This window comes from Lupinus angustifolius, chromosome LG08, assembly GCF_001865875.1.
Source record: "Lupinus angustifolius cultivar Tanjil chromosome LG08, LupAngTanjil_v1.0, whole genome shotgun sequence".
In the NCBI taxonomy this organism is placed as follows: domain Eukaryota; kingdom Viridiplantae; phylum Streptophyta; class Magnoliopsida; order Fabales; family Fabaceae; genus Lupinus; species Lupinus angustifolius.
This window is the reverse complement of record NC_032016.1, coordinates 20,109,153-20,123,523: the sequence shown is the minus strand read 5'-3', so window position 1 is coordinate 20,123,523 and position 14,371 is coordinate 20,109,153. Positions and strand designations below refer to the sequence as shown.

The following is a 14,371-nucleotide window of genomic DNA, read 5'->3' as shown; positions in this document are numbered from 1 at the left end:
TATATATATATATATAAAGTCATACGAAATTATACATATGTTTGGGTCCAGAAAACCCAAAATCAAACGGAATAGAGATGTAGTTTATTTTTTTAACCTCATAGCATTCAAGTTTGACACTTCAGATTTGTTAGGAGGGCAAAACAGAACTTAACCCCAGTCATTTCCATTCTTAATAACTAGATAGAACACTAACATATTTATATTTCATGTAATCTGGTTTACCAGTAATACACAACACTCCAATGAGAGCTGAAAAAATATAACACGTGTCACCACCCAATTGGTGTTTATAGTTGACAAATGGTGTATAAAATCTGAGGGAAAGTTGTTGAAGTAACCGCCGGGGGCTTCATGGTAAATTTACATGTAATGCATGCAGAAGATGAAGTTGGAGAATATAATCATATCGTATATAATCACCACCTCAATTGGAAACCAAAAACCTCTTTCTTCCTCTTTTCCTTCGCGTGCTTTTCTTTCTCTTCAATCTTCCATAGTTGCAGCATTATTTCTTCCATTAAGCATCTCAGACTAGAAACTCTTTGCTAGATCTGAAGAGGTATCTGCATTCGCTTGTTATTTTTTCTTTATTTTCACATAAAGTTTCTTCTGCATGCTTTTCTGGTGACTTTGGTACTAGTAGCTATAGCTAGAGACAAATCGACACTAGTACATTAATTATGTGTTCCACGCTTTGTAATCCATATAAAAAACTTCCATCATTCATTTCTCGTTTTGTTTTTATTGCTGTGCTCATTCTCTGAAACGATTATTTAATGCATAGTGAATATATTTTTAAAAAATAAAATGAGTGTTATATTCACTATCAATACAAAAATTTATACATAATTATTACATTATTTTAAAAAATTAATAATAAATATGAATGATGTAGTAAATTGGATGCTATAAAAATGGCTAATGCAATAATGCTACTATTTTGCAGAAGAATGATGGAGGAAGAATGTCCGTGTGATTTCATTGCTGCTCCTGAAGATACTATGGTTTCTTTCTCTCTCACACTTTTTTCACTCTCACGCGCTCTATTTCTGTTAAGTACTTGAATCTCTCTTCCTTTCTGAGGCACACGCGCGCCACGAGCGAGGCTTTTATAGAACGCCGAATGCACGCACGCATAGCAGCGACATCTGGTCGTTGATATACCAACCTCTAAAGGATGTATTTGCTTTTTTCAACACACACAACAGTCTCTCTCTCTCACACATATAACTATAATTCGTTATGGTAAAGAGTTTTGAAATACGTTAGCTATATTAAGAAATTAGCAAGTTACCTTATCAAACTATGATGTTCGAAATTATATTTTTCCAAATGAATTAGGATGTCAACTCACTATCTTAAATCAATCCTACAATGTGACTAATAAAATTGAAGCTATAGGATTTAAATAAGCTGAATAAAATGGCAATGATGTCATAAGACACTCTTATTATCACGAGACTAAACATAGGATGATAAAATGTTATGAAGAGAATAAATAAACTTAATGCAATATAAAATGTAACATTTTGTTTTTAAATTTTATTTTTTTATGTGGTGATTTTTAATTAGCGAGGAAAGAGAATTGGGATAAGCTTTGTGATAGATGACTTTTGTTCTGTAGTAGAGATAATACTTGTGCTAGATGATTTGATACATTTAGGGTATGTATTGTAGAAAATTGGTAAATTATGACTTATGTGTATTGGATATATGTGAATAAGAGTAGTTCAAATGAATATTAGTCTAATTTTAGGTGGTAGAAAAATCATAACCAAAATCATTAAAAAATATGTAGAAATCAATGTTTTTTTAATAAACATAATTTATAATAAATCATTATAATTATAATAAGATTCTATTCATATAGTCTCACCCCAACTAATTAAACTAAAGCTTCATTATTATAGTAAGGAACCAAAGTTGTTTACAAATCTATTGGTAGGATTAATGAGATGGTAGGATCATATCCTTGTATCATTGCTAATTAGTGTATATGGTGTAATAAATAAAAAATATTAAATTTTAGAGTTAAAATTATTGTATATTAATTTATTTTAGTAAAATGTTTGGATCTTCTCAATAATGTGTTATCATCGTGTAATGTCTTTGTATTGGTCATAAGACAAGTAAGGATAATCTCAATTAATAAAGAATTAAATGTTTCAAAAAGAAAGTGAAATATAACATATATGACATATGTATCCTTCTATTATAATAAAATAATATTTCTTAACAATAAAAGGAAAAATAATAACTTCAATCATATGTAAACTTGTAATATCAACTCAAAAATTAACAAATTAATCATCAACAGAACAAACTCAGCAATTAGCGTAATTATTATGATTTTAAAAAAGGATATAATTATGAGATTGTGAATTGATTCTTGTGACTGTTTTTGTAGGAGACTACGTCCTTGGAGAAACATGCTATGATGTTACTACCTACATCTGAACCAATTTATACCATAGGTACGATACAAAGAGAATATAAACTGCAAATAACTTTGTCCACACTCCCTTTAATTCCCCATACATATATATATAGCCTTCAAGCTTTTAGCACCTTCCCAGTTCTGACTTAATTTGTCACTCAAAATGGTATTTAATTTTGAAGCTTATTATTATACATAATAAATAACGTTGTCGCCCCTTTGTTTTGATTTGATTTGCCTACCTGCTTTCTCTTTCCTTTCCCCGTACATGATATTTCCTTTCTATATTTGTTTTAAACGAATGTCACTTCTGTAAAAAAAACACCGCTAATGGATATTGCAGGGGCTTCTGAATATTTTAAAGTTGGTACCTTTCATGAAATTGATCACTCCAAGCTTTCACCCAACTCCCCAGTTCAGCTAAAATCTGTACGCATTGCAATGGTACATATGCAGTACACAACATATATACATTGAGCTCATTTTCAAGTTATTTACAAATATTAAAAAAAACTTCAAATCTTTTTGTGATTTTCATTACTTGTGCGTGTGAACTGATCAGGTTAGTGGCAAAGTGGAGAACCAAGTGGCAGTGAGGTATCCAAGCATCCTTTCTCTAAGAACCCACTTCAGTGACTCAAGCTTCGGGAAATCTGAGGGGAAGAAAATTCCTGCACTTGACGAGAAGTACGTGATGGGTTTGGAATGTGCTATTCAATCACTTTACAAGATAGTGCCAGCTGAGGAATTTACAGAGAAAAGAAACTCTTGGAGCTTCTGGGCCTCACCCTCTGAATTAGAGAGCATTCAAGACCATGAAATTGAAAAACAAATTTTCTTCACTGATTCTGCTGCTGCTGCTACCAATCTGGTTTCCAAGCAGGGCCCTTGCTGGTCCCAGCTCAAGTTCTCAGGGATGGTGCAGTGGGGGCAGAAGAGGCAAGTTCGGTTTTTGGGTCGTCATGAGGAGCAAAAGTTTGAATCTTTATTAAAGGAAACAAGAGCCAGTGTTGAACTGGGTGAAGGTGCTAATGAGAAGAGGAAGAGAGTTGAAGAAGAAGAGGAAGAGGAGACAGAGGCTGAAAAGGCAGTACCTTTTGGAGTGATGAGGATGACTCGTCAATGTAAGAGAAGTCACCAAAATGTGAGTAGCAGCAGCGGGCTTCAGAAATCTATGATAGTAAAGAATGACCCGAAGAAGCAGCAACTTGTAGTTCACAGCAATAAAAAGAGAAAAGTCTCAATTGATAGATGGTCTGCTGAGAGGTAATTAATCAATTACAATTTCAATTTTGTGCATGGTTAAATTGAAAAAGTGTTCTGGCCTTTTAGCTAATTATTTGTTGTTAGAGTTTGTTACATGGTGCGTTTGAACTTTTGAAGGTATAAGATGGCAGAGGAGAACATGTTGAAGGTTATGAAGGCAAAAGGTGCTGTGTATGGTAATCCAATAATGAGGCCAGACTTAAGATCAGAAGCTAGGAAGCATATTGGTGACACAGGCCTACTTGATCATTTGCTGAAGCATATGGCTGGGAAAGTGGCACCAGGAGGAGCTGAGAGATTCAGGCGGAGGCACAATGCAGAAGGAGCAATGGAATATTGGTTAGAAAGTGCTGATCTTGCTGACATTAGAAAGGAAGTTGGGGTCCAAGACCCTTACTGGACCCCACCCCCTGGATGGAAATTTGGGGATAACCTCTCACAGGATCATGTAACTGCTAGAGAATTGAGAGAGATCAAGGAAGATTTACTTAAATTAAAACTGTGAGGCCAATATCTTGTTCTCTGTTATTGAATAATTTTATTTGGTTAATCTACTTATTCTGTGGGTCATTGATTATTGGTTATTATTCTTGATCTGCAAGCAGAGATGTGAGGGAGCTAGCAGCAAAGAAGGGTGAGGAAGCATTGGCCATTGTGACTACTCCAAGTTCCTGTTTGTCAAGTTTTAATTGGGAGGACTGTGGTTCCTTGGTTTCAAAGCAGGTAAGTGAAGATATTTTCTGAACAATTTTTATAATGCATCTTGTGCTATACGAATTAAGTAGTCTATAAAGCTATCCGTGGCTTGCTTTGTAGTTTAAGAATGATAAGAGTAGGATACACTTACCCCATCCTAGCCATTAATTCTAGAAATATCTAATGGTTTAGATCTACTCACTAGTTCAAATCATTAAATTTCCTATAATTGATGGCTAAAATGAAAAATAAATTTAAAAAAATTATTCTTGAGGTAAGTGGATCCTTCCTCCATGGACAATTGCTGATGCGAATAGTGTAGTTTTGTACGGCCATGTAACAAGTATACATTGCTATATTTAACACTTCCGTGATATATTGTAGGAGGTTTATGCTGAATTTGTGAAAAAGAAGGCTAAGGCTGAACAGCAGCTGAAGGAAATTTCTCTCACTTTGAGTGAGATGGAGGTAGTACTATATTATCATTTTAAAATAAGTATAATTTTAAGAAATTGACATTGTATGAATTTTATACATTTTTTAGATATGTCATCATTGACATTCTTCAAAAAATATATAACTCAAATGAATGAATTGTAGAGGATAAGTATAGTAACGGTGTATAAATCTTTCTAATGACAATATATATACATATTATATACTCTATAATTTAAGGTAATATACAGAAGTTAGGTAATGATTTTAATTTTAAAATTTAATTTAGTTAACTAAACTATTTCTTATTGAAATATATAAAATACTATCACTATATGTTAAGGTTCTCCATTACAATTTGATAGAAATATTAAAAGTAAAGATATCAAATATTTAAATTTGTGTGAATAATGAGCAATAAATTGAAACACTAAATTTTTTTATGACATTTATCTCAAACTGAAAGGAATATTATTTATTGTAACTTTGATTGCTTCCAAGTTCCAATGATTGCCCTTTATTTTCTTTCACATTCACTTTGAGGCATGGATTGGTGGAAAGAAACACGAGTTGAGGCATATTTAATGCAAGTTTGATTTTTATATGGAGTTATAATCTCATGTACACAATATCATTTATATCTTGTTAGTGTATCTTACTGTTTATCTCTTCCTTTGTTTTATTTTTATTTGTTGGTAAAGAGTCATTGGATTGGGATACAGGGACAAGAACTCCAAAGGACAGAGGATCCAGTTCGGTTTATATAATGCCATTTTTGTTTCTTTATTTGTTGATATAGTATAATAATGATATTACTCCAAAGTTGGGTCTGATTAATTTGCTTTACTGATAAATGACATTTGATGCAGGAGGAACTGAGCATGCTAAAGCCAAGAGTAGCAGAGGAACTAATCACATCAGAATCCGTAATGCCACCACCTTTGATTCTTGGGCCTACATCAATGGCAGAAGACAATGTAGGAGAGAGGATTAAGGAGAAGAAAGAGAATGAGGACCATGCAACTGAATCAATGGATACAGTGATGCAAAAAGGTTTCACAGCAGAGGAGAAGGCTGCAAAGATAGAAAGGCTGAAAAGTGGTTTCCAAATTTGCAAGCCACAAGGGACATTTGTATGGCCAATTATGGGAATGTCTCCCCAAACTGTGGTGAACCCTGATGACTACACAGTGGTCCTAACTCCATCTTCAGCTTCCTCTTCTACCACCTCAGCACCCAAACCACTTAACCCTTTTAAGCCATTGGCAGAGAAGCGCCCTGTGAGCACTGCTACTTTGACATATGTCACTGGACCCTTTTCCCCTAATATTTCTCCATCATTAGGGACCCCAGGATCCAAAATCACCACCACCAACATTGGGAACACCTCTTCCATTAATCTCAATGAAGCCCCTTTGATCCTGGAGTAGTGTTAGCTAATTAAGCCCTGCCACACACATATATATAGAAACGTCACCTTTTTTAGTATCTTGTTAGTGGTAAATACATGTTAATGGTGCCAATTTTATTCTAAATCATTATCTGCTTTATTTTTTTAATGTTGAAAGTTCAATGGTTCTAATTTAGAATATGAACCATATACTTAATTTCAATCAAAGTCTTTTACTGGGTTATACCGTTTAACGTGTGATTGAGACTCGGTAATTGTTATTATTTTTGCATAATGTTATTAAAAGACATATTAATTGATATTTCCGATAATAAATATCCAAGTTGAGCATGGATTTGGTAGATGTTTTATCATAAATCATATACATTAATATCTAAATATTTTGTAATTTTTCCCTTTTTGTTTAAACCTTCCCTTAGTTAGAAAGTAATTGTTATGATCAATTTGTAATTTTTATAACATGAATTGAAAGTGTCAAAAGTATAAATTATAAGCTATAATGGAATACATTGTAGTATGTGATGACAATTAAATTTAATATGGTTTTTATTGTATATCTTTATGTATTATATTACTAAATACATGATCCTAAGTTGATTAGTATAGCTACAAAATATGAAATTGGACATGCTCAAATCCCAATGAGTACACATTCTCCTCATACCCTTATGAAACAGGTGATCCTGGTTCATAAGCATGCTAGCTACTGGGAGTGAGAATTAAGTGAGATGACCCATCTAACACCCAATTTCACAAAAAAAGTTAGATTGGGCATTTTAAAAGCCCATAGAAGGTGTCTAAAATGAGTATTGGGCTATGAAAGCCCGCTTGCTATACATATAAAGAATGTTATATTGAAATTAAAAAATATAAGAAAATCTAAACCCTACGAGGCTGAAAGAAATTGAGGAGTTCCGAATAGAAGTTATAGAACACAGCAGCAATGGCAGGTGGGAAGATGAAGAAGGAGAAGAGCAAAGCACAGCAACACACTCCTTACCAAGGAGGAATATCTTTTCACAAATCAAAGGGTCAACATATACTTAAGAATCCATTACTTGTTGACACAATAGTACAGAAATCTGGTATCAAGAGCACTGATGTGGTCCTTGAAATTGGTCCTGGTACTGGTAATCTCACTAAGAAGCTTTTGGAAGCTGGAAAGAAGGTTATTGCTGTTGAAATTGATCCTCGTATGGTTCTTGAGTTGCAACGACGATTCCAGGGGACTCCTTATTCTAACCGCCTCACCGTATCATTTCTACTTTTTATCTTTTCTTTTTTCTTTATCATCAAATTCATAGAATGTTGATAGAGTGTTGTGATTTTATCTCTTCACATATTTTTATTTGCTTCTTTATTTTTGCCTGCTCAAGTACTTTTGTATAATTCTTTTGTATTGAATAGCTTTAATTTCAGTGTCATTCTCTATTTTAGTGTGTTTCCACTTTTATCAAACTCAGGTCAAGAATTCGTTTGAGTCCTCTTAGCTACACTTATTGGGAGGACGGTCACTTATCCCGAAAGTGATTAGTTCATTAATTAACTATGTGATTGTTTCTTATTTGATGTATTTTTGAATTAATTGGCAATTTGATATTGAAATACAAATATATGTATGCTTAGAAGTCATCTTGTATAATGCTTTATACATTTTTGCTTCAACTGAATTTGATAGTTTGGAGTTTGGACCCTACTGAGTGTTTCTTTGCTTCTCTGATTATCTTAATGTTTCAAAATAGAACAGTTTTTTTCCTTGTTGTTTTGAAATAGTACCTGAATTTCATTTATTGTTTATCTCAGGTTATCCAAGGTGATGTACTGAAGACTGAACTTCCTTATTTTGACATATGTGTGGCGAATATTCCTTATCAAATATCTTCGCCTCTCACCTTCAAGTTACTTGCCCACCAGCCTGCATTTAGGTGTGCAATCATAATGTTCCAGAGAGAATTTGCTATGAGACTGGTCGCGCAGCCTGGTGATAAGCTCTATTGTCGTCTTACGGTGAATACTCAACTCCATGCTCGAATCTTCCACCTCCTGAAAGTTGGAAGGAACAACTTCCGGCCTCCACCTAAAGTTGATTCTTCTGTTGTAAGAATAGAGCCGAGGAAGCCCCGTATTGATGTTAATCAAAAGGAGTGGGATGGCTTTTTGCGGATTTGTTTCAACAGAAAGAACAAAACCCTTGGTGCAATTTTTAGGCAAAAAAATGTCATATCTTTACTAGAAAAGAATTACAAGACTGTCCAGGCCTTGAAACTTTCACATGAAGATCCACCAAAGGAAACAGAGACTAAATTGGATTTATCTAATCTTGATGATTTTACGGACGATGAAGGGATGGATATGGACGGTGCAACCGATGATGAGATGGAAGTTGAGGATGGGGAAGCTGGAGAGGTGCAATCTGAATTCAAAGGCAAGGTTTTGGGAGTTCTGAAAGAAGCAGATTTTGAAGAGAAGAGGTCTTCCAAGTTGTCACTTCAGGAATTCCTATACCTGCTTTCTTTATTTAACAAAGCTGGTATCCATTTTTGCTGATGTGTAAGTCTAAATTCATTGTTTTTGTAACAAATTTTCTTCCTCTAAATTTATTGTATGAATCTTATTAATTACTAGGCTGTTGTTTATTCAAGAGAGAGACAATTCTGTTAAGATAAAATTGTGTAAACAATTGTGCAATTAACCTTGCAAGTTCCTTCATTGAGATGTATAAGTCTATAGCAAGGTTAGATTTACTGTTTGTTCTACTAGGATGTGCATTTGCAACTTTAACTTTGTTATGCATGTTTATGGTTCAAGACTTTGAGTTCATGGTTTTGAAAATTCAAACCGGAGACTTGAACCATTCTCAATTAGATTGCCAAAAAAATCCAATCTGCTGAACCAGTCCAATCCAAAGTATGGTTTGATCAACACAAAGTTTCTAAATAAACAATGTTTCCCTCCACAACAATGTTTCTAAATAAAAACTTGCTCAAAGCAATTTAGCTATTCACAAACAGATAAATAAGTCAAGATGCACGTTGCTCGAAACCTAGTTTTATTACCAACCTATGTAAACTTGCAACATTTTGCATGTTTTTAAAATTTGTTTTGAATTTGAAAAAAAATATAGGAAGAACATGACAATAATAACTCTCAGCTAACCTAACTAGACAACTTAAGAAGCACTTCCTTGGGGAGCACTTATGAAATATTTTGTGTGTAATAGACAAAACCATGGAATACTACAGGTGCACTATTTACATGAAATGAAGAATCAGTTAATTTATAAATCACATCCCTTCCTAAGGTGTTAATATGCTCCACCTCATCTGTACATTGCCCAGAGGCTCCTCAATTGGAACAAAAAAAGGGTTACAGAAAGAACAACATCAAATGTTTGTTGACCCTTCTGTTGATTCATTTACAATTGGAAAAGATTTCATTAACTCTGGCCAACATTCATCTACACTACAACATACATTCTCTGTGACTATAATTAAAATCAAATTAACTAATGTGAAGAGGAAAATGAACAAATTTAAGAAATGGGTATCTCATGTCAATCACAAAGTAACTACCAACTACTGTATGGCCATTCTGGGGATGGATATCAATTGGCTGGTTAGTGCTGTCATTTCTTTAGAGCTGACTGCAACTTGAATACTTAGTTTCAAAACTAAGCCTTCAAGTGTCCTCTACAAAAACACTGAAGATGAAATCGCGAAACCGTTTTGAGTATAGCCTCGGATCAACAGCCGAGATTGAGGTTGGATCATATTGGAATGCTTTGTAAGCATGCTCTAGCTTTTTACTAATGTCATAGTTTTGTAATATGTCTATGATACCGAAAAAGATGATAATCTCGTATAACTCTCCTGTTCGTTCTCCCACAAGCTGAGGAGTGTCACAAACACTTATCCGTCGAGTCAATTCGGCCTGTGCTGGCATGTTTATACCTAATTGAGTCCACCTGAAACAAGACAACAATGCAAATGTTTTCAGGAAAAAAGTAACCATTTTTTGTACAGAAGAGAATCAAGGTAAGATAGTGAAAACTTGAAAGTTGGCATAAGATCAGCATTTATGCAAATTTTAGAGGTTAAAGAAAATGTGAAGTATCATGATGAATTCGGAATCAATACATCAGAGAGGAAATAAAACAGTCACGTCTATCCAAGTCAAAATGAAATGCTATATGTATGTTGAATCGGTAAAATATTAGCTGCAAAACAATGATTCGTCTAGTTGAATTCTTTATTCACAAGAATCACAACTTAGCTACCAAAACTAAGTTACAAAAAATCCAAAACTTCAGCAATGATGTGTTGATAGACTATACCGACTAGGATCTACTACAAGATGATCCACAGCGCCAGAAGGTGTACTGTTGTCACTACATGATATTCCTCGAAAGTGAAGACCAACCAACATGCTATAATCCATAATCCTCTCCTGTTCAAGAAAGTCACAGTCCCTATCTACTTGCCTGCATTGAAGGAATTTTTGCAAAATATAACCGGATTTTATTGTCATATCAGCTGATAAAATGTGATCCATGAAACAAAAAACGGTATAATGAAGGTCCTACATTCTACATGCACACAGAGTGGGACTAGTGATAAGTACCTGCAGAATTCATGAAACCAAGACTTCCGCAACCTGAATATAAAATTTAGATCAAGGTCCTTAAGTGTTGTAGTGGGCTCTATTTCTGCCTCAGGTTTATCAGTCGAGCGACCAAAGGTTGAACCTTTCAAGTCAAAGCGCCTATGGACGGAGTATTGTGAACAGAATAGATTTCCCATGATGACAAATCGAACCTGGAATTTACAGTGTAATCAATGACAAGTCTGTTTATGTCAAAGTAAAAGTTTACACACTCCTCAGTGTCAGCATTACCTTCTTCTGTGAAGCTCCAGTTAATCTAACACAGTGGAGGCCAAAGAACTTAGTGACTAGAGTGTTCTCAAAAGCCCGAACATGTTTGTAGTAACCAGGCAGCATTCTCAAAAAAACCTGCAATCATGTTATAAAATCCCAAATGAAACGTCATTCAGAATATAAGCAACGTTTATAAGGCAGCAATAACTGAAAACTATCAAATCAAAGCAGCATGTTGCAATGGCAAGCAAGTTTGAAATAGCTTTTAAACTGGCTCAAAAACAAAAGATGTGCCAAGTGAACAACAAATTTTCATAATATCTAGTTATTGTTGTTCTTTAGTGATGTTCAATAACTCAAGGTTACTAGTGAAACTTTCTAATTCTTGACAACTGACAAGCAAGGTGAAGACAATGTATGGTTATGAGAATTACAAACACAGGTTTTATGGTATGTCTAGCCATCGGAAAGAGAATTTACTTTTACTTCTGCTTTCTTCATGGTCTTTATCATGTACCGGTCATCATTCGTCAAATAAAAAAAGCTTCCACTTTTTCCAGGGGATGAGAGCTCCCGAAGGGCATCATCCCCACATAACGATATCATGTAATCCGCTGGATCTACTTTGAACAATTTTCTTAGAGCCCTGCAAATATAAATGCAAAGAACCATCACCATCTATGTATTTCGACAAACAAATAAAGTTCTAACAGTAGGAGACTCTTTATGATATAAGATCATGAAATGATTGCAATATCAAAGAACCAGGTGTCCCCTGATCCCACTGTTTTTGCTAGGAAGTTTTGCTACTGTCACTTTTTAGAGAAATGAAGACCTCATATTCCTAAGAAGAGTATCATAAAGTCCATCGTGCCTCAAAAGAAATGTTGTCAATTTACAAGAGCAATCTCAGCAAGTCATCAGATTCTGATACAAAACTTGGCTCACCTAGACCTAGTTTAGAAACAAATTTTGGTTGAATAAAAACAGGAGATTTTGCACAAAAGCTTACCTAAACACTACAGGGCAGTAGTCTTTCCATCTAAACTCGCAGGACGGGTGAGGTGGTGTGTGCTTGGATCCTTCTGGTGGAAATTTGGTCCATACTTTTTCTTTGGCGTCAAATGCAGAAGACTTCAAATCAAGAGATGAACTTGGAGCAGGTCTTCCAACAGCATGTCTGTGCTATGGCACAAGAAATTAATAACCGAGCTGTTAAAATTAGAATCATGGAAGGAACATTTTATTTTCCAGAATGCCAAATTCATCATTAAACTATATGATGGAAGAAGTCATTTAAGAAAAGCCAAATCCTCATCCTACAAGATGCAAGCTATCCATCAAGCACTCTAAAGAAACAGTAAAAAAGAAAAAAAAACTATGTGTTTAACTAAATGATAGAGAAGAAAAAAGCTGAACTTAAAACAAGAAAAATGAGAGTAAATTACACAACTGCATGAAAACAAACTGTTATCAGTACCTGATACCTAGCTGCAGATTAAGCATGAGCTCATAGTTCTTATGCCCTTTAGATATAGTCTCTCCTTGTTTCTTGGGAGCTTTTAGTGTCAAATGTGGTACTCTTGGAATAAAATTACCAACCTGAGGACTCTCCAAGCCATCATAAGAATAAGACCCATCTTCAGAACTACAATTACTAAGCCTTCCGTCCACCGATGTCTTCCTAGGCCTCATCGTATTTCCATCATCATTATCTAACCCGGGCAAGTTCAATATTCTCTGTGAAGGAAAATTTGAAACCTTCTCACAAGGACAAACCTTGCAATCACTCAAGTCCACAGAGAAAAGCTCCTGAGGATCCCATTCCAAATGGCCACCAAATGAGCCCGAAGAAGGGTAATAAGTCCCATTTTGTTCCTTTGGATCTTTACTCCATACCCCAACATAGAAACTCCCATTACCCCACCTGAATGTTCCATTCCCTTTGGGCAGACCTTGTTCCCAACAACCATCATACCTATTACCATTGTTCCACATCATTGTCCCATTCCCATAAAACACACCATGCCTCCATTGACCAATGTAATGGTTCCCATTCTTCCATTGATACCTCCCTTCTCCACTTTGCAACCCTTTTTTCCAATCACCATCATAAAAATCTCCATTAGGATAACTCTGAGTCCCTTGACCATTTCTCAAATCCATAACCCAACAACCTTTGTATGTGTCCCCAATAGGACCAATAAAAGTTCCCTTACCATCAATATAACCACCACTCTTGAAATCACCTTCATAGGTGGCACCACTTGCCCAACTGAAAATACCCTTTCCAATGATGTCACCATTCTTCCATTCACCAACATACATGCACCCATCAATCCACAAATACTTTCCATGGCCATGTGGGAAATTCTCATGCCATTGGCCTTTATATATGTCACCATTGGAGAGAACCTTCTCAACAATTTGAGAAACATCATTCTCATCATCAACATGGGCAACATGCATGGGTGTGAAGATGCTGTTTACCCTTTTCTTTGGACCAGCTGATTTTATAACTGCTGCTTCCCAAGCTTTTACCAAGCTTGTAAGCTCTTTGTTCATATTCTTCTCCAAAGGTTTCAACTTTTCTACAACCCCTCTCTCACACAAATACACAAACACCTTTGCCTAGTTACATTATTCACCAATAAATCAATAATGAAGGTTCAATGATAAATGAATAAATATCTCTGTCAATGCACAATCTTCTTCAAAAGTAAAGTAGCAGAAAAAACATATTTTTAGGAATAAGAGAAGAAACAAACAGAATGAAGATAAAAAATCCAAATCCAAACCCAAATTCCAAGTTTGTTTCTTTTCCCCAGATTTTGGTTCCTTATTTGGTTTAGTATAATGGGTTGTCTTCACATTTTGAAAGAAACTGGTGCTGTTAGATTGACAGAGAAAGCAAAAAGGTTGGTTGGAACCAGTAACTGGCTTTTCTTCTTTTCTTTTTCTCTTTTTTTTTTCCTTCTTTGTCTTGACTTTCCTCAATTTTTCTTTTATTTTTCTTTGTTTTATTCTCTTTCATTTTTTTACAACTTATTGTTTCTTTTCTTTCTTTAGTTGAGTTTGGATCAAAGAGATTCAACTCATCGTTCTATTGATTCCTAATTTGGCTCCTAAATGTAATAGCATACTAGACAATAGGATGAATTATAGGAATGGTGTCAATGCCAATTTTAGCATCTTAAAGTTAATCCTAAGTTTAGTTGTCTTTTAAATAAATAATAGATAGATATATA

General features: G+C 34.8%; 3 protein-coding genes across 3 annotated transcripts; 2 read left to right on the top strand and 1 right to left on the bottom strand.

The window, feature by feature from the left end:
- LOC109355063 (protein DYAD) lies at positions 475-6,387 on the top strand. Its single transcript, XM_019597977.1, has 9 exons — positions 475-562; positions 950-1,007; positions 2,411-2,477; positions 2,784-2,884; positions 3,003-3,706; positions 3,824-4,207; positions 4,312-4,429; positions 4,787-4,870; positions 5,707-6,387. Exons 2-9 carry the CDS (start codon positions 954-956, stop codon positions 6,265-6,267), a joined length of 2,073 nt encoding a protein of 690 aa, XP_019453522.1. The 5' UTR covers positions 475-562; positions 950-953; the 3' UTR covers positions 6,268-6,387.
- LOC109355069 (ribosomal RNA small subunit methyltransferase-like) lies at positions 7,139-8,848 on the top strand. The gene is made up of 2 exons (XM_019597985.1): positions 7,139-7,500; positions 8,052-8,848. Exons 1-2 carry the CDS (start codon positions 7,192-7,194, stop codon positions 8,793-8,795), a joined length of 1,053 nt encoding a protein of 350 aa, XP_019453530.1. The 5' UTR covers positions 7,139-7,191; the 3' UTR covers positions 8,796-8,848.
- LOC109355060 (phosphatidylinositol 4-phosphate 5-kinase 6-like) lies at positions 9,762-14,120 on the bottom strand. The gene is made up of 7 exons (XM_019597974.1): positions 12,604-14,120; positions 12,136-12,303; positions 11,604-11,769; positions 11,142-11,258; positions 10,869-11,062; positions 10,582-10,728; positions 9,762-10,212 (listed from the first exon to the last, which is right to left on the bottom strand). Exons 1-7 carry the CDS (start codon positions 13,686-13,688, stop codon positions 9,927-9,929), a joined length of 2,163 nt encoding a protein of 720 aa, XP_019453519.1. The 5' UTR covers positions 13,689-14,120; the 3' UTR covers positions 9,762-9,926.